This window comes from Silurus meridionalis, chromosome 22, assembly GCF_014805685.1.
Source record: "Silurus meridionalis isolate SWU-2019-XX chromosome 22, ASM1480568v1, whole genome shotgun sequence".
Lineage (NCBI taxonomy): Eukaryota > Metazoa > Chordata > Actinopteri > Siluriformes > Siluridae > Silurus > Silurus meridionalis.
The window spans coordinates 11243216-11263612 of record NC_060905.1 but is presented as its reverse complement, the minus strand read 5'-3'; the positions used below and the strand labels follow the sequence as shown (position 1 = coordinate 11263612).

At 39.1% G+C, this 20397-nt stretch overlaps 2 protein-coding genes across 6 annotated transcripts; one reads left to right on the top strand and one right to left on the bottom strand.

The window, feature by feature from the left end:
• Positions 1 to 106: 106 nt before the first annotated feature.
• Positions 107 to 12991, top strand: arpp21 (cAMP-regulated phosphoprotein, 21). 5 transcript variants are annotated; one of them, XM_046834901.1, is made up of 21 exons: positions 107 to 1526; positions 3733 to 3997; positions 4118 to 4162; positions 4702 to 4767; positions 5282 to 5390; positions 5586 to 5664; positions 5762 to 5821; positions 5925 to 6062; positions 6148 to 6247; positions 7134 to 7232; positions 7308 to 7345; positions 7568 to 7627; positions 8287 to 8459; positions 8560 to 8649; positions 8865 to 9010; positions 10208 to 10291; positions 10403 to 10636; positions 11433 to 11517; positions 12166 to 12284; positions 12369 to 12602; positions 12672 to 12991. In XM_046834901.1, the coding sequence occupies exons 2-20, from the start codon at positions 3866 to 3868 to the stop codon at positions 12576 to 12578; spliced, it is 2067 nt and encodes a 688-aa protein (XP_046690857.1). In that variant the 5' UTR covers positions 107 to 1526; positions 3733 to 3865; the 3' UTR covers positions 12579 to 12602; positions 12672 to 12991. The 5 variants fall into 5 exon arrangements, with proteins under 5 accessions (XP_046690857.1, XP_046690859.1, XP_046690856.1 ...); XM_046834903.1 differs by having other exon boundaries at positions 3866 to 3997; positions 12369 to 12991; XM_046834900.1 differs by having other exon boundaries at positions 108 to 1526; positions 12369 to 12991.
• Positions 12992 to 14021: 1030 nt separating this feature from the next.
• Positions 14022 to 19896, bottom strand: cyhr1 (cysteine/histidine-rich 1). Its single transcript, XM_046834905.1, has 4 exons — positions 19049 to 19896; positions 16342 to 16580; positions 15982 to 16193; positions 14022 to 15806 (listed from the first exon to the last, which is right to left on the bottom strand). The coding sequence occupies exons 1-4, from the start codon at positions 19343 to 19345 to the stop codon at positions 15415 to 15417; spliced, it is 1140 nt and encodes a 379-aa protein (XP_046690861.1). The 5' UTR covers positions 19346 to 19896; the 3' UTR covers positions 14022 to 15414.
• Between the last annotated feature and the right edge of the window lie 501 nt (positions 19897 to 20397).

The following is a 20397-nucleotide window of genomic DNA, read 5'->3' as shown; positions in this document are numbered from 1 at the left end:
TTGATTTTTATATATATATATATATATATATATATATATATATATATATATATATATATATATATATATACTCAACTGTATAAATCATACAAGTATTTCTCAACCATGTAATCATACAATATTTAGACATGGTACTGATATTAATTGGTCTCAATGGTTTCTTCATTCCACTCTTCTGTGTATATAGTTTCTTGTTTGGATATAGATAAAAGATATAGATATATTTTGTGAATGGACTAAGAAAAGCTGTCAAGTTCTATGACAGTTAACAAATTAAAGAAGAGTATAGATTAAGGTTTTTAGGGGGTTTGTTATTTTGTTGTTCTGCCCTTCTTACAGGAAGGAACTATTACCTCGAAGGACATGCTTGCTGTGCTGTGTGTTGCTACTTGATAGTAGTTCTAGTAATGAAAAAAATGTGAGGTGAACTCGTGTCACACCTGTGCTTGTCTGTTCTTCAGAAAGACATCTCCCTTTTCCACACTGGCTTATGTTTATGTTCATTCGGGAAATTTACTGGCACACATGGGTGAGGGCAGAAGTACTCAAACCCCTGAGAAGCTTATACGAGGCCCTTCCCCACCGCACACTTCATCAGTCTATTTGGGCTCATGCTGCAGGGTGTTGTCATGTTCTGGGCCCTGGATCAAGCCCCGTCCCCTTTATGGTATTCCATGTTCTGCTGCCATGTTCAAATAGAAACATTGCATATGGTGCCACAAAAACTCTCATGGCCTTGCTGCACACAAACAAACACACACACACACACCCACACACAGAAATAAGGTAACAGGAAAAAATGTGTCATCACTAGCTCATGTGGAAGCTTCTTAAACACTGATGGGATAAACATCACATCTTCCCTTTAATGATTTCATATTTCTGTCCTTCATTGCACAAACTTCACAAAAAAGAAAAAAAACCATGCATGCTGCAAGTGCACTGGTGGGTTTCCGTGAAGTGTAAGAAAAGTGGGGGTTTGAGAGACTCTGACAGCTCCACATCTAACAGGTGTTTGGGGTTTGGTGGCAACCACTTTGTGTGTGTGATGGCGTTTGCAGTGTGTTTGGAGCTGCATTGTTACTTTTCCATATAATAATCAGACTTGCCAAAGAGACGCCTTCTTATATCTGCAGCAGCCACAGTCCTGAGGAATAAGTTGATATTTAATCAGAGAGCAAACACTGAACTGTGTGTCTGTAGTTTACTCGGGCAAAAGCCTTGTAGTGAACCAGCACTCTCGTTTGTTCATTTCTTTCACTCTTCCGTTTCCTTTTGTCTGACAGGTGCACTTGACTGCGCAGTGTTTCGCTGTATCGCGCGTGCACCCGCATTCGCGCGTGCGTGCGTGCGTGCGCGCGCGTGTGCGTGTGTGCGCGCGTGTATTTATTGGGTCGTGTTGAAAGCGCTGGGTCTTGAAAGCGCTGTCACAAACAGAACAAACTCGGACAGCTCAGTTCCTCGAGCTGTCATACCCGGTATCTCACTTAGCTCTGCAGTGCTCCTGACTCCTGACTGATCCCACGGTAAGACGTGTTGTTTTGAATGGATTCACTTGTAGGATTGTTTCAAAATTACTGCAAACAAGAAAACGGTGTGTTTATTTCTGATAGTTCACATCTGAATTTAGTTCTGACACTTCTAATCTGCATGCAATGCATTAAACTGATGCCAATCTACTAATCCCTCATTACTTAATCTGAATTTGTAATCTGGAATGATAGAAACCTGCTTAAATAATAACAGTTTAGATCTCATTGTGATTGTAATAAACTCTGAAACCTGCTGATTATATGAAAATTCATCAGAATATTTGGGTTCTGGAAGCGAACACATCAGGAGCCAATTAATGATGGACATTTTAATGGATTATTTCAGATTAAAAAAAAGTCTAAGGCCAGTTTTGCACAGCAAAAAAAGTTTTTTTTAAATTTGTTATACAGTAATTTGCTGAGCTGATGTACAGTGAAGTGAAGCGGTCACGTGGGAGATAAAGCTGTTATCATGGGGTTGACAATCTATATGTAGGGCCACTTACTTGTTAGTAAAGTTAGTGAAGGTCTGCACTGGAGACTGGACCGTATTGTGTCCGTGTTGAACAGCAGACCAGAGGCTCTTTGGGGGGCTTTTTACAGAGTGCAGCTGCTCGGATCGGTGTGCGTCACGGCCATACAAATATAGCACGCGCCGACCATAAGCCGGAATGCGACGCCATTTAATTCTGAGCTTCACATCAAACACACCGTCATCACGTGTCTGTAGCCGGTCTTACCGTTCTCTTCCTCTTTCCTGTGATCACATAGTCTTTTAGATAGATCTCTCAGCTAGCACGCACGCACACGCACGCACGCACACACACACACACACACACACACACACAAACACTGTGGCACCTGTTCACTTCCTAAATAGAGAGAGAGAGAGAGAGAGAGATTATAGAAGTGATGTGGTTATGAGATATCACAGGCATATCGGTGGAGGCTGAATTCATTCTCCATATGACTTCCTGGCAGTCCAGGGTGAGGTGAGGAGCAAAGTGGCCATATGTGCTGCTGAGGTTTTCGAAATGGAGAACAAATGCCTTCATTTGTAAACTGTCTCATTTTAAGTGATGTGATGTAAGTAATGTATTATGTCAAATCACAGAACATCTATTCTAACACACACACACACACACACACACACACACACACACACACACACACACACACGTGTGTTAGAATCGATGTTATGTGATTTGACATAATACATTACTTACATCACATCACTTGAAATATATGTATATATGTATATATATATATCAGGGATTTATTTTATAACCTAGGTTTCCAGTTTGAGTCTCTGGATCTCCAGGCTTTGGGAATAACCTGGGAACGTACACTTTATTAATGCAAGTTAATTTTGTATTAATCTGGAGTGTCTATGTGACAGAGTATAGATGATATTTACTTTAATAATATGTCATTTTTTAATACTTTTCATGTTTTTCTTCTGGCTTTTAAACTCAACCCATATCTTTAGAACCCATACACATGAACATTCAGAGCAAACCCACAATGTCTTGAGTAGATTCAAGTCCCAAAATTCAGCTTGTCTGACTATCAATATAAGGAAGAAAAAGACGTTTCACTGTGATGGCAGAAAGAGGTTTCAGATTTCTTCCTTGAAATCCAAAGCTTTGTAACCTGTTTAATATCTGAGCTTAAAAAATGCTGATTCATTATATTATTTACTGATGTACTCATCTGTGTTCTCAATGCGGGTGTAAAATAAATGTGCTATGTAGACTAAGAAAGCAGTTAGAGATCGCAGACTTTTTTACATATCGTTACACACTATAAAGTTTTGTCTTTCAGAAAATGTGTTTGCTGTTTAGCAGTTGGATATTTTAGCTTTTTTACATCATTTTGTGTTAGTGTTGAGTTTGCTCGGTAGAATGCTGTGTGGAAATTCCCAAAGCATCAATAAAGAAATTGTATGCCAAAAAAATACGTCACACTTTTTTCTTGACATGGTGAGGAACTGTTTATCAGGATAATATACAGTTTGGCACATAGTTTCTGTCTTACTAACACTATGCGTATGATAATTGCAACCACTGACCAATCACATTGATTTATAAATAATGTATCTGTTGTATGATGTAATCTCATAATGTAATAGATGAAATTAAATCTCTCTGTGTTTAAGTCTCTATTGCTTCTTGTGCTTTTTCTTGTCTTTGTTACACAGCTCCTTCAAAGAAAGGAGTGAATCTTTCAATTTGTCTTGCGACCGAGGAGAAGAAACAACTGACGTGTACCACAGTCAGTTATGGGATAAATGACTGATAGCTTTTATAATTCGTGAACCTTTAACTGTCAAGATGTGTGATGTAGAAACTGAAGAGAAAAAGATACTCCCAGAGTCTATCGTGGAGACAGGGACACCACCTTCATCGTGCACCTTGGAAATGAAGGAGAAGGATTGCCATGGCTGCCATTCGGTGGATGAGCAGGTGACAATGTCCTGATTTTCCAGCATTGTCTTTCATTATATGGCTTTATATCTTATGCCTTGTCTGCTCTTCCTTTCCTCTAATGAACATCAGCTCATTCTTTTTCTTTTTTCTGAACAGTTGAGGACAGATGAAGTCCAAGGGCAGCTTAAAAGAAATCACAAGGTAGGCTGACATTAGGTACACTTAATGAATATCAAAATCTCCACTTCGTAAAAGTAATCTTATTGCAGAGATCAATATTGTAGATGTATCTAAAGTGAAACGAAAAAAATTAAAGATTTACTGATAGACTTTCAATAACAATACTGCTCAAAAGAATTCCTGTAGAACACCAGATATCTATTTGGTTTAGCAACTCTCTACCTGATCAGCGGATTATAAAACTCTTTGTGATGTAACTCGTGTGTATGTGGTTAGAATGCATAAAACTGAATAAAGGACAATTAGTCTGTTAGAGTAGAGTTGAGAAAACCTCTTAGATCATGTTAAACTGCACAGGTTGAGGGTTGACCCAATTTTAACACCAGTGTCTCTACGTCTTGACATGAAGAAAAGTGATGTAGAATGTTTTGCAGAGTTCTTTACAAATGTTGTTCTCTTACACTAAATCAAGGAAGGGTATGGTCTTGAATGCCTGCATGTGAATTTGTAAATAAAATGATGAATTATGTGCTGTTTAATCATTGTAAGTTTTACTTCAGGCCAAAGGGAAACTAATCCGGAGTGCAGCTGTGTGTGATGATGCACCGACTGAACCAAGCAGCAAGGTGAGAATACAAAACACAATATCTCCATCACTAAGTCTGGTTTCAGGTTGCAGGTGTAAGGCCCCTCACATTACAATGAAGACTGATTCATGTTTTCTGTGAAAAGTTGCACTTCAAAAAACCACAAAGTCTACCGCAGACAGCTGACATGCTAACAGGTTGTAGGTTTGCTCGATGGGAAACTACCCAAAAGACTTCATATAATAAGTTCTGTGTCCCGTATACTATTATTCTAAACAGTATATTAAAACAGTACACAGCTTTTCTGTCTTAGTGTCTAAAGTGGCATAGTTAACCTACGATCTCGCACCATAACTACTGCTCTCTAAATATACTTTACACACCACAGTGTATGTATTACAGTGATATAATCACATTTAGTTTAACATGATCATCTAGTGATAAAGATTGCCCACCAAATGTTGATCATTTTGACCAGTTCATTTAAATTCTGCCAGCTACAATGAGATCGGTGAGCCAAGTGAAACAGTGAGTGTGTGCTTGTGTCCTGTAGGGGCCTGAAAGTGAAAATGCACCGACCATCAACACTTCCAAGTGTGAAGAAGAGCAACAGGAACAATGCAAGGACGGCAATACCGTGAAAAATCCAAGCTTAACCAAAGGTCAGTAGTGTGTGTGGGTCTGAAAGCATGTGTTTTTTTTTTTGGTCTTTTTCCATGTGCAAGAACAAGTGCCAGGGAGAGAGAGAGAGAGAGAGAGAGAGAGAGAGAGAGAGAGAGAGAGAGAGAGAGTGTCACGTAATGTATAGTGTTACATGGTGTCACAATGTAAATGACTTGTATTTGTATATGTTTTAGAACCAAGTCTAGAGTACACAGACTCAACAGGCATTGATCTGGAAGAGTTTCTGATTACTACTTTAAGGAGTAGTCCAAGGTAATGTGTGTGTGTGTGTGTGTGTGTATGTGTGTGGCCTTCTTTTCTTTTTTTTTCATTCAACAAAACATACCTTTTCCTGTTTTTTGTTCTGCAGGGACAGATTGATGCTGTTGAAACTGGAGCAAGACATGACTGACTTCATGAAAGATAACTGGTAAGACTGTACTCGTTTAATACACCATATAACACGCTTATAATACTAAATAATACACAAAGCAGCTTCATTTTTAAATTTATATCGTGCTTTTCTGCTGCAGCTCTTACAAGAAGTTTCCTCAGATGTCATCTTATCACAGGATGCTGGTTCACAGAGTTGCAGCATATTTTGGGCTGGAACACAACGTGGACCACAGTGGAAAAGCTGTCATTATCAACAAAACATGCAACTCCAGAATGTGTGTTTATACAACAGTTTAGTTTAGTTTAGTGTAAATGTGAGTGTATGTAATAATGTATTGATAAGTGGGTTTTTTTTCTTAGTCCAGAGCAACGGTTTGCTGAACATGTCCAGGATGAGAGAACTGAAGAAAAAAGGTCAATACTAAAGAGAGACAATAGCCAGGAGAAAGAGGACAGCCAGGTATACACACAAACACATATACATACTTGTACATGTGTTCGTTATCAGAACCATCTCAAACGTTATGTGAGAGCCCTGTTTAAATGTAGAACCTTGCACCAACCACAACTGGTTGTTACATTCCATCTTCTGTGAAAAGTTGCTCTTGAACACACCACAAATCCAACAGTTGTGCACTGTTCAGATCCTGTGTGAAAAGAAATAAGTGTGAAATAAATTACGATGTATCGTGCTGTGTAGACCATTTCAGAGATGAATATATAGTGTTCATTGTATCCTTATATTAAAGAATGACTCTTCATTCTCTTTGTGAGTGTCCATCAAAAAGGTTTTAACAACCCAGCAGTCATTTTCTCGCAATCTCTTTTTTCTCTCGCTCTTGAAGTTCATGAGAAATAACAACTTGTCATATTACCGAAAGAAACTGCAAACTCCTCTGTCCTAAAGACTGAGGTGGAACACTACTGATCATTATAAAGCACTGATACTCGAGTGCTCTTTCATAAATATTGAATAAATGCTTTCCTACAAAAAGCTTCACAAATGAATATATGATATTTGTGCAAATAAAACACTGTGCTTGCACACTCAAAAAAGTCATAACTACTGCAAATAATTTTTAACATGATTTTTAACATTGTTTGCTTTTGGCTGATACAATTTCTCTCTCTTTTCCTAATTTCTTTGGATAAGCGGGTAAACAGTTCACTCTTCCACAAGGCTCTGACCGATTAAACACACTGACTTTGTGACGCAGGCCCACAAATACTAGTGTGCCAAACTATGCGCAATATTTAGCTTCCAACTCTCAAATGCATCCTATGGTCCGCAGTTAGCTCTATGTGTCACCAGTTCATGATGGTTTTATTCTGATGTATTGTTGTAGCTGAGGGTGCCATGGCTAAAAGAGCAAATGAGGAGTAAATCTTTTGAGGAGAGAGAAGAGGAGTATCAGAGAGTCAGAGAGAGAATCTTCTCTCAGGATGTGAGTGAACATGAATGTCCAATATACTTTAGTTTCAAAGTACACACCACCCTAAAAATACTCTTTCTTTTTTAGCCGTCCTGTCCTGCTCAGACTGTTTACATTGAGACCAGGTAAATTTTGCTTGGTACCTTCTATAGATGTTTGTTGGCATCATTCAGAAGATAAATTCCATTCATCATTCCATGAAATGTTTGTTCCATTATTAACAGGAACATTATTATTAACAAGAAGATGAAATGTTAGATGAAACCCTGCAACCGTGTCAGTGCACAGATATCTCGTGTTACACTCTCACTTTCTCCTGCTCTCTCTCTTTCTTCTGATGCCTGCAGAGGTCCAGAGGACTGCTGTAATATGTACAGTGAGACTCAAAGGAGAAGACAGCTCTTTAGGTTAGTGTGAAACATAGAAAATCCCTTCTGAACTGATGAGTAACATTCTACAGTGCACACTTAAATCCATTTCTATGGAATATAGATCCTCTTCCGAAAAAACTGTTCAATGCCAGTCCAAGGCAGGGCACCATACACACACACACACGCACACACACACACACACACACACACACACACACACACACACACACACACACAGTTTGTCTAATAAATCAGGACCTGAAGAGAGAATAAACATGAATTATTAATGGAAGATGGTTGTCTGTTTTTGTTCAAAAACACACCAGTAAAAACCAGCTAAATTGCTCTATGTGTGAGTGTGTGTGAATATGTGATATGTTTTCGTGTGTGTATGTGTGTGTTTCATCCTAAATGTATTCCTGCTTTGCTCCCAGTTTTTCTGGAACAGGCTCCAGATTCACCAAAACTCTGACCAGATTAAAGCAGTTACTGAAGATCAATGCATGAATAATTCTTAATATTCATACAATTTATAAATTCATATACAAATTCCAATTGTGGAAATCTAATTTTCTGTCAGTTATATTCATTGCCTATCCATGTGTACAAGCTACTGTACTTTCTGTGTACGTGTCTACTCAATATTAGTTGTATTTACTTGAAAGAGATTAGCAGTAGCTTGTATTTGTGTGCAGGGCTACCAGGGACGGTTCAGGCCAGCTGTCAGGCAGCAGACAGAGCAGCTTTGAGCTGGATTGTCACTGGAATGACCCTCGACCCTGGAGCAGCACTGACTCCGACAGTTCTACCTGGAGCTCTAAACCAACACTCTCACAGTCTGACAAAAATACCAAACTCTGCATCCCTGGTACGAGAAATTCTTCATTCAATTTCAGATGAACTAGTTCTACCTGTAATAAAAAATCAATAAATAATATAATTATTAAGAACATTCATTCCATTGACAGAGGCAACAGCCAGTAACAGCTCTGCCTATGTTCTGGTGCCACCAGAGTCGTCTATACTTCCTGGGACTATCCTACTCAACCCAAACACAGGTATAGAGAGATACAGTATACACACACACTAAACGCTTATATTCATAATTATGGCATTTGGCAGATGCACTTACCCAGAGTGACTTACAATTCCTGCATTTATACAACTGAGCAGTTGGAGGCAACGGGCCTTGCTCAAGGACCCAGCAGTGGATTTGAATGAAGCAATGCATATCTGTGATGCTGAAATACTGAGCATGTGCCTGTTGATTTAGGACAGCCATATTTGAATCCCGATGGAACTCCAGCAGTTTACAATCCACCATCGAGCAATCAGCTAAACACAATGCAGCCGCAGCCGCAGCCCGCACCCCCTCCCCAACCTCAGCAGCAACCAGTGATGAGCCAGTCTCTTTCACAGGTAGACCGGGATTGTCAAAATTCATAATCCTCATTAATCGACTGTGGAATTGCAACCTTTTATGTATTATTTACACATTCTATATATACACTGTTTTGTGTGAGGATTAGCTGTTTCTGAAACACTCAAGCCCAGCACTCATCACAGTTAAAGTTGATGTAAACAGTAACTGAAGCTCTAAACATGTATCTACTTAGTTTTATGTATTGCCCTGCTGCCAAACTATTGGCTAATAGATACTTGCACAAGTGAGCAGGTACAGAGGTGTTCCTAATAAAGTGGAAGGTTAGTGCAGAACACAATAGTTAAATTGTGAAGCATAAATGTCTTTGATGCCCTCAAATGGCCAGTAAACTATTTCTATCTTTTAACTTGATTTCCTGTTCATTTGTTCAGCACTAGTGGTCTCTTAGATTTCTCTTCAGGTATTCAATCGAAAATAGTAATTATGTTTTTCAATTGGTCTTTAAATGAGTATGTTTGATGATTGATGGGTGATTGACAGGTGTGTGGACCCCACACCCAAATCACAGTCCTGCACTGGTGAAAGCCAGCTTTTTATAGTTAATCCATTGCTTTAGGACCAGACCACAACAGTGATCTTTTCCATGAAATAACATTAATATAGGATAGGTTCCCTTTAATATGAGTATAAAGTAATGGAATTAAAGCTTAGACTTTGTTATTAATATTATTATTATTATAATTATTATTATATTATTAATGTTGTTGTTAATAATAATAATAATAATAATAATAATAATAATAATATTAATAACAATAATATTGGTAATATTACTACTACTAATAATAAAAATAATATTAATGAATTTTGAATTAAAGTACACACTCTGCCTTACTGCCTTTAAGCCACTGACAGATTACATTATTGTTATAACATTTCTACTTGTTGTTTAGATATCCATTTTAATATACAGCATATTATTCAGTATGTACTTACTATAAATTATTTTGTAACTATGGTGAACTCTGCTTATATATCATGTATGTAATTATGACAGTGAAGAGTTTATGTCTGGATCCATTGGTGGGTTTTGGGATTTATGTGTATTCATTTCTATGAGTTTTTATCATTAAAAGTGTTAAGAAAATATTTGTTTCCTTTAATGAAGTTGCAAAGAGTATAAAACAATAATATTTTTCTGAACACAGATTTCATCTCTCTCTATCCCCCAGGTTCCATACTCGTCCGTGACCTACTTTCCTCCACAGCAAGTGTTAGCAGTCTCTCCCTCACAGTTCCACACTCCAGAGCAGAGTGTAAGTAAGCATTTATGTCTAGATTGGTCTACATCTTTGCAGTCAATATTATGCACTAATGATTTATACTTAACGCTGATATAACGAACAGAAAAGCTGTTCTCTCCACAGAGGGAAGACCTTTCATCTCAGTTCAGTCACGTGACATTAAGCCATCAATCTTTAGGTGAAACATCAGACCTGTCCACCTACTACCTGCATGGAGCTCCACCCACTCACAACTACACACAACCCCAACAGAATTATGCCCCACCCTATGCTGCAGATGGCTATATGAGCTCAGGAATGACACTGGCTATGCCTGCAACCCAGCCCACACAAAACTGTGGCCAACAGAGCAATCAGGTGCTCATCATATTGGAATAAATGTCATTTGTATTTTAAATACACTGAATTAGCTTATTTTCTATAATGTATACCAATTATATATATGTGTATATACTCTTTGCCTTTTTATTAAGTACAGCTGTAATGTAGATGTAATGTACAGTTACTGTAAGCTGTTGCTAGGCACATTTTCAGCTCCTCTATAATCAACCATCATTGGAAACGTGCTACTATTAAGCTGATAGTATTTTAGTTAATAGTCAGTTCCAGCAACTTTGACATGGTAATGAATAGGTGTAGTGGTGGTGAGTGTATCAGGTGCAGCAATTCAGATTAAGTTTTTAAACAGTCCAACTATCTTAAATATTCAGCCAACTAATGTCCTGTGGCCAAAAACTGAGCACTAATAAAAATACAGATTTTTTTAATTTGTAGTTTCTAGCTGTACATATGTAAAGTTAAAATAAGGTTGGTGTGTAACCAATAAGTCGACATAGTTCTTAAATATCTCCGATACACACAAAGCAGTATAATACTGCTAATGCTGCATGTTGTCCACCATCCACATAATATGTATACAATGATGTTCCTGTGGTGGTCTCATGAAGCACTTGGTAGAGACTCTGACACATTGTGCAAAGCATTAGATGGAATATTTAAATCTATAGTTAGTATATAGAAATATTTACAAAGTGGTAAAATGGCAAATACGTGTAGCAGCTAGGCAATGCACCTAATGTAGCAGCTAGGCAATGCACCTAATACCTATCTAATGCATATCAAATGTCATCTTTATATTCTTCTTTTCTCCAAGGCCTCTATGTATAGTTATCCTGGCCAGTGCACCAACACATCCCAGCAGTATGGACCAGCCAGTTACAACACACAGACAGGTGCAGGTAGGAAATATGTTTTTGTTGTTTTTTAGACAGGGAGTTGCAGGAAAATTTACTCTGAGCAGTGCATATTATTATGAGTCCCTTATTAATTGGATTTCATTAACCACAGATTTAATCTTTATAACTATAACCTTGTTTATATATAAAAAAAAGATTCTGTTATCCAAGATACATGAAAATATTCATTATCAGTAGTTATTTTCAAATGTATATACAGCAATAAGCAGTTTTTAAACATTAAAATGTGAACATTGAAAAGTGTGAAACTGTATTACATAATCATCACTGACATTCTTTATACTTTCATTATTATTATTATTATTATTATTATTATTATTATTATTATGCCATTCTATAATTTATACTTGCATCTAAATAATAGGCTCATCTCTTTACCATCTCTTAATGTTCCCCTCGTATTGTACTTTGTAACATTGAAACTCATATTGTAAATATGTAATTTATGTCATTTAGTAAAATATATTATTTCAATTTATCTTTGCTTATTTTTTATTTTCATGAAGAATTGCTCTTCACAACTTAATGCAAACAAAACTCTTGCCAGAGGAGGGCAGTAGACAAGCACTGCTTTAATTATTAAATAAGCTGTGCCCAATACCTCACACCTCCTCATCTGCCTTACCGTAGGATACACTGCTGTCTTAACCAGTCAGCAACAAGCTTACTCAAACATGGTGGGAGCTTCAGTGGTACCACAAACACAAAAGAGCATCATGGGCTCCTTCCCTTCCTCAACAGCCTATCAGGTGAGCATATCGGCATCCAGCTGGAGCCAGGTTATTACTCAATATGTTACAGATGCTAATCTCTGCCTTTTTTCTATTTCCAAGATGGCACCACCACTGCAGTCCTACCCCTCTACAGTGTTGGTCTCCAGGCAGGTGGGACAGAATCAGAGTGTAGGGCCTCCAGCTGGAGTGTCAGTTTACTGCAACCCCCTGAATCATTCTCCACCTCCACCTCTCAGTGTGGGCATCACCTGCCAATCAGCCAATTGCATAAATACATGCAATAGAACCCAGAACCAGTGTTGGTACTAGCACATACATGTGCACACACAAAATATAGCACAAGTTAGGATAGGGTCTGAGAAACACACACCAGGAGAACTGTAGTCCAGTTATTTTTCACGTGAAATGTCTCTCCTTCTATCTCTATCAGAAATGCCCAGTATTTGTACTCACCAGCTACACACTCTGGTGATTGTTTTGGTGTTAATCACTCTGTAGCACAACCTACACTCAGAGCAGCAGCACAATGCAGCCTTTTCTGTTATTTCGCATGCTGTTTTATCACATTTATTTTAAATACTCTGACATGCGTGAATGGTATTTTGTGCCCGTTGCATCAGAACTGCTGTGTCTACCACTGTAATGTATAATAATGTGTGTATTAATATTATAATAAAATAGTAAATACAAATGAATAAACTTATTTTTACTTCCACATTAAATACTATTTGCTTTTTTTGGTCAATTCTAAAATATACATATTAACACTAAAACATCATCATTAAAAGCAGCTTGAATCTGATTAAGTGACCTCTGTACACTCCAGTACCATCTGATGGGCTGTAAAGAAATGTATTTAAAAGAATTCAGAGCAATCATACAATGTGTAAATCTACAATAACCACAAAGCCAGAACCCAGAGATCCAGGATGGACCCCACAACATATGAGTGACCACATAATCTCTCAAAACAGGTCGTAAATAAACCAGAATTAAAATGCAGCTGTAACAGAGTAATAAACACTGGTAACCAGAGAAACTATACATAAACTAAAATGCAGCTTTGCTATAGCCTTTTACTAAGCTGGGAAAGAGCTGCCAAATCTTCACTAACAAAGACTTTGAATCAAGACTTTCCATGTATGCATGAGGATTACTTAAAACAAACATTTTAACTTAAAAAAAAACCCCTAAATCTTACATTTTCATTCTCAAATATTTAGCAATGCCTCTTTATGAAAATCATAAATAGTTTGAAATGAGGCTGAAAACTAGCGTCCTAATCTCTGTGTAGATTCTGTACATTATTACACAGACAACTCAACCTGATCATTTTAATAGTTATAAAATCAGTCTTTAACAAATACAGTCTTATTAAAACTACAAAAATGTGCATTATAGCAAATTATCCTCTCTTTAAAATGTCTTATGGCTGCAATGAAGGTTTCCTTCATTTTGAGAAAAAAGAATATGTGTCAGTTTTGTGACATGAAATGAATGAACACACGTACCTGGTTTGGTATGTGTTCACTTTCATGCCCATGAGACAGGATAGATGCCAATCTGGACTCACACAATCCTTCAAACCAAGCAGAGTTTGAAAAATATTTAAGAAACGTGCCTCACTTTTCCACTTTATAGCACCATTGTTACATTTCAAAAATCTGTTTATTGTGTACAGTTGTGCTGAGTGATTTATAATTTTCTGCTTTTACTCTCTCAAACATTTATACACTAAATCAGTGCACAGACTTTTAGTTTTGATGAGCTTTAATAGAAAGGCACAAATACAGGCAGAGTGTAATGTGAGAATTAAAAGCTTTTTCAATACAGAAACAGGTTCAAACTAGCCTCTTCAATATCGAACACATTGTCTAGATCAGCTTTACACTTTCTACCCCCCCCCTGCAAGAATTCAAGTATGTCAAAACGGATCAGTTACAGTCGAGTTCAACCCCACAGGGATGTGATTAAACCCTTTCTGGCTCTCTGATGTGTGTGGGTGTGTGTGTAGGTAGGGGGCAGTCTGTTTCTATGGTGAGTAGATTCTTTGTTGCTAACTGTAATGAAGCGGGTTTAAAATAAAGTAATAAAGATGGCTTAGCTGGTGCCGTTAATGGAGCCGGACAGGGATGTGTGACTGTGTGTGTGAGGAGTAAGAGAGGAAAATATGAACTCTAAATAAGATATAAAGCTAGGTTTCACAGGTTCTTAAATAATAGTTGTGTTAAAAATATCGAACTTAAGTTAGTTTACAAGACTATAATGCTACTGGGATAAACATGTGTGCCCCTAAGAACACACCAAGAAGAAACTGAAAACATGCAAACTCCACTCTGCTTTCAGAGGTCAGTGGCCATTTTGTCCAGGCTGTCTGACCTGCTGTACCTTAAGTAAAATGTCTCCCTTCACTTTACAAAAATACATTTAAAGCAGGTACAGCCTATTTTCTGCTTGAGATTTTTTGTGTGCATGTGCGTGTAAGCTTTGAGAGGAGGGTTCTGAGCAGGAGCGAACCACTGAATAGACACACACACACACACACACACACACACACACACACACACACATACAGTACCACAGGATGTCTAAAGTAACACTGCTTAAAACTGTAGGCTGCTTGAAAAACATTACATCCAGTGCTTCCTGGATTATGTTTCCAACAAGCCTGTGTGTCTCACAGTCAGAAGTGAATCTATACACACACACACACACACACACACACACACACACACACACACACACACACACACTCATGCTGAGATAGTCAACTTGTCTGTAGTGCTTCGATTAGGTTATCTTGTGCATTCGTACTCATTCATACTTACAAGCATGCACACAATCCCACACATACAATATGGAGTTGGTGTCTAATCAGGACTGTCCCGTTTTTTTAACAAGTGACAGATCAGTAATGGTCAGATTGTTGATGAACAGACACTCATTTTGGACCATATAGGGTCAGAAAACATTTCCATTAACCACATACAGGCACACAAACAAACACAGGCGACTGCAGGTCATGTAGGCCATTTCGAAATAGCTTGCTCTCTCATCCTTGTTCTTGTCGAGGTATGTGTGGTTCAGGGTCACTTCTTCACCCTTCCTCGCCATCCCTTGCTTCCTTTGCATTTACATTCTCCACCTATTTCTGGATCTGAAAGATGAAGAGGCGCAGGTTGATGTTTTTGGCAGCCAGCAGCTTGTTGCACTCGACGCTGTCGCTGATGGGCAGTGGCACATACTCCGTCTCGTTGGCATCGTTGGAGAAGACGTGGTGCTGGATGACAGGTTTGATCTTCACATCGTCGTACGGGCCCTTGAGCAGCAGGAAGGAACACTCCAGCGTCGAGTTTACTTTGCTCTTCAGGATCAGCTGGAAGGAAAGTGTGCGCTTACAGGAAAGGTTGGGGTTGCGCTCCGAGTCGTTGACACGTGCCTTTAGCACCCATGTCTGGTTGAGCACGGTGAAACGAGGCGTCTCGTAGTACAGCCGGGTGATGAAGTCATCTGTGCGGTACGGCCTAAACTGCACCTCTATATATGTTTAAAAAGGTGCAGGGTGTATTTTTTAATAGTGGTTATAGCTGTAATAATCTTTGTTATAATAATATTACTCTCATGCAGTGTGTGTTTTCTGATATTTGAGAAGTCAAATATGTTTATAATTGCATGATTTGCTGTAACAGTAGCTGTGTTTATACATGTGTACCTGTGAAGCCGATCTTCTCAAAGCTGAGCAGGCTGAAGATGCTGTTATAGAGCTGCAGTTCTCGGCGATGGCTCTGATCCATTTCATCCAGGATGCCCATTAGCTCAATGCCAGTCTTAGATGGGTGGCAGCAGTCAACCTCATGGGCAGTGAGCTCATGGAATGGCCCCTGCCATGGGCATCCGATCCGCTTGTACTTACATTGCGTAAGCCTATCCAAAGCCCACAAGCAGAAATCAGAGACGCTCCACACTAGCAACACTAAACATAATTCACATAATTCGGAGGCACTGTAATTAGAGGAGGGCTTGGCTCGATACTCAGTAAGACACATCTGAGTGAGGATGTGTTTGTGTGTACCTGTCCTGGCACTCTTCTGACTGGTGGTGGTCCAGGCCGGAGCGAGGGAACTGTTTAAGGCAGTAGCTGCAGTCTGAGGGCAGTTCGCTTACAGCTTTCTCTACCGCCAAGTTCCTGCAGCACAGGCTCTTGCTGATCTCACAGCGGCAGTTCGGGCACGTGGCCTGCTCTTCCTTTAGCCGTGCGTCTGCCAGCAGGTGAATGAAGCAGCCAGCACACATCAGGTGCCCGTTTGTACACTGACACAAAAACATGCTGTAATCAAAAGACTGCAAACAGTGCATCCAATTGTTTCAGTTATGAGAAGTTACATTACACTACATAACATGATTTTACACAAAATACTGCCTAAACATATAAAATATATAAAGCTAATCGTTATACCCTAATAACAAAACTGCCTGGGTCCTGAGCACTAAGAAGCACCCTGAAGCATGATTTCCTCTAGTCTGAAGAAAGATGATTAAAAATGGCTGACTATCACTGAAACCTCTAGGGGGCATCATGGAAACCCAACAAACCCTTATAAACACACATAAACATGTTAGCCCGTCTCTGAAACATGAAGACAGGAAGTTGAAAAAAAGGACCAGCAAAAAAGAGGAAGAAAAATTTAAATATGTATGATATGTATGACAACCTCCAAAACATATAACAACGAAGACGCAAGAGGGATTTGGGCTTCGCTATGGAGCATAATGTTAATCACTTAGATCTCTTTCACTACAGTTCCTCAAATTTCTCATAGCTTTTAGGCTATTTGAAGGTAACTAAATATTAGCTAAAAGGTTAGTATATTAAGTATATTAATTAGTATGTACTAAGCATATTAGTTAATAACTCAATATAAGACCTTTATTGCAGCAGGTCTACAAATTGGTAAGTTTGTTCCTCATTTCCCAGCCTGCAGCATGGATTAGAGATGTTATCCGGTATACCTGAACGTGGAGCTGTGTGGATTAACCTCACTTAGGTTTACATTGAGATACATGTATAAATTATTTGAATCAAATCATACACAGAATAATTAAATTAATATAACAAATCATGTTAATTCATAACTAAGTAATACAAATAACATTTATTTTCAACAGGACCTCTGCATTGTTGATATGGTCACAGTATAGACATGTCCTTGATCATCTTTATCATTCTTTTAACTAATTCAATAGTAAAAAACTAAATTGGAACAGAAAAACACACGTTAGAACTAAATAGTGCTGTTTTTATTTATTCTTCTTATAATTATTCTTATGAACAATGCGTTTGATTTTATGCATTTATTTTGAGGATAATATTACAAATAGCCTACCAAGTTAATCTGAGTAGATAAGATAGAAAGCATTAAAAGGAATAGTGTAAAGCATGACAACTCTAGGGTTGCTTGATTTCTACATCCTTCTCTGTTACTAAGAATTTGTTAAATTTTTAAAGCAATAAGATTGAAGTGATGACAAACCACTTTTTGTAGACTGAGAATAAAGTCTGGCATAATTTCATGCTATATTTAGTATACAGAATATCTGTGTAATATTTCCATCACAAACCTTAAGACATGGTGTCCTGTTGCATATAGTTTATAGAAAATAAGAGCACACAAGTTTTTTAACCTCTTACAAACATTGCATTTTAAAACTCTGGGCCTATTAGAGCTGTAAAGTGGATCACTGACGTCAGCTGCTTGGAAGAAAGAGGCACTGTGTACATCAGTAGGTGTGCAGTAATGTTTAAAGTGATTAACACGGCTGGTTTTAAGTTGTTTAAGAATGTCCTCATTTAAAGGGATACAGTAGGAACATTCCTGGGGGAGGGGGACATAAGACCTGCTCACTGATTGGCTTAAGGGGATCATGTGATGCTGAATTGCCATGTTTACCCCTGAGCCGAACAGCTGGTCAGGTCACTACATTGCTGCCAGGTTCATGATTTTCCTGCTCTGTCAGTCAATATGTAAACTGCTGACATGAAATGATTGTTTCCACAGTTTTAGTGTGTAAATTCAACGTTCGTAAAACTTAAATCTCTATATTTCCCAGCAATTGTGTGTTCTCTTGTTTCTAGCTGGCTTTTAATCATGACAATATGACCATTTAAAAATAAAGTAGAAAATATCACATTTAATTATTTATAACTGTGTTATAATTTGTATATTACTAAACATTTGGCCAAGACTGCCATGCCATGGCAGACATTAGAAGCCATGCACAGGGTTATGAGTTTTGAAACTGGATAGTTAAGAAACTCGGATGGGTTTTAAACAACCATTTGGCCATGTTAATCACCCAGATCTGGCAACCCTGTTACAGATAGGACAGATCAAAGCAGTTGCCGAACTACATGAACAAATGAGCAAAGTATTGTGTGTCAGGTCACATTAATCCTACACAATTATCAACTATGACAGATCTAATGTGCACCCAATGTTTAGGAAACAACATGAGATCTATGTAAAGATTCTTGTATTTGATTTAGATTGGGCTCTATAGAGGGAAATTTCAAGTGCCCTCAGTATACAGGAGGCACAGGAGAACCTTATGTAAAGAAAAACGGTGCATGGGAATGAAAAGTGTCCTTGGCATTGGGCCCAGTGCAATAACCTGTTACAGGGCCCAAAATCCAACCTGGTGTCCCCTGTTGCCTGTACCGCTGGATCTGCGAATATAAAATGAAAATGCAGTAACAGTGGTTTAGCTGTGTCAGTAATCACCTGGTAAACCGAGGCTTTGGGTAGGTCCAGGCACACGGTGCAGCACAGGACGGAGTAAAGACGCTCCTCGAGCTTCCCCGCTTCTCCCTCCTGCAGCCTCACGCGCTTTTTGGGCGGTGCATCCGGATCAGTCTCCGGACCAGAACCGGAACCGGAAGCCTCTCTCCGCATGCCAGATTCTTCCTGAATCCCAGATAATCCCGCACCTGCAGCCACGGCCTCCGGCCCGACACTTAAGCCGGCTGAGGACGAGCCTGGTGCAGCCGCCACCTCGCCTCGCTCCTCCATCGATGACATCCGCGTCCAGCCGAGACGAGGCACGCGCGCGCACACACACACACACACAAGATTATAATTCACTATGGAAATGTGAAGATCTGCCGAGCAGCCTCCAGTCTGTGTGTAAACTATTTCGTAATAGAAAGCTCCGATTCATATGGGAGTCCCTGACAAGAAGTCTAAGCAAAGTAAACAGCACAGACTCAGTGTCGGGCTGCGAGGTGTCGATGTGATGCCTCACTAAAGTTCCGACTGGATATGAGTATGATAAAATGCTGACTAGGTGTAGCTCGCTGGGAAACACTGCTTTCCCCTGCATCGACAAAACAAGTCGTGTTTGGTTCTCCCCAGCTGGTGACTCCGTTATTCGGCTGTGACAGTGCGACCTGTTCGGGCGTCCTCTCCACCTTACGACCAGCACCAACTCACACACACACCTACACACTCTCACACACACTCCGGTCTCACCAAAACCATTAAACCTGCTCTTTTAGCTATGGTCTTGTCGATACCTCGTCCCTAGCTCTACACTGCCATCTTTGTTTTTTTTTTTCTTCTGTCACCCCCCCTCCCCTCCGCCGCCCCCTCCCTGTCCCGTTCGGATTTCACCAATCAGAGTGCCGTTTACACAAGCCATAAGGTATTGGTAGCCAATCCTGTGTCCACTTATTGGTTGTTTACGGACTGTTTTGCCCATAAGTGCCAGGGTTGACGTCCACTAGTCCTCTGCGTGCTCTCTGATTGGCTGCAGCACACAGGCCGTGTTTCATCAGAGGACTGTCAGTGTTACTGCTATACACTATGGGGGGATTTTAAAGAGAACCTGTTCACGCATGCGCAGCGGTCCCCTGCAGGTCAGCACCAATAAGGTGACCACAGACCAGAAACAGTGATGTATGCGACAAAATGGCAGCGTCAAAGACCCTTCTGTTCTGTTACACTGTGCACATCTTGACAACGAGCTACTTTTTAATTTAGAAGGCAGAGGTTTTCAAACTTTTTCCCTGTCAGAGACCCCCTTTGAAAGTTAAAAATGTCAATTATACTACTATTACACATATATATGATCG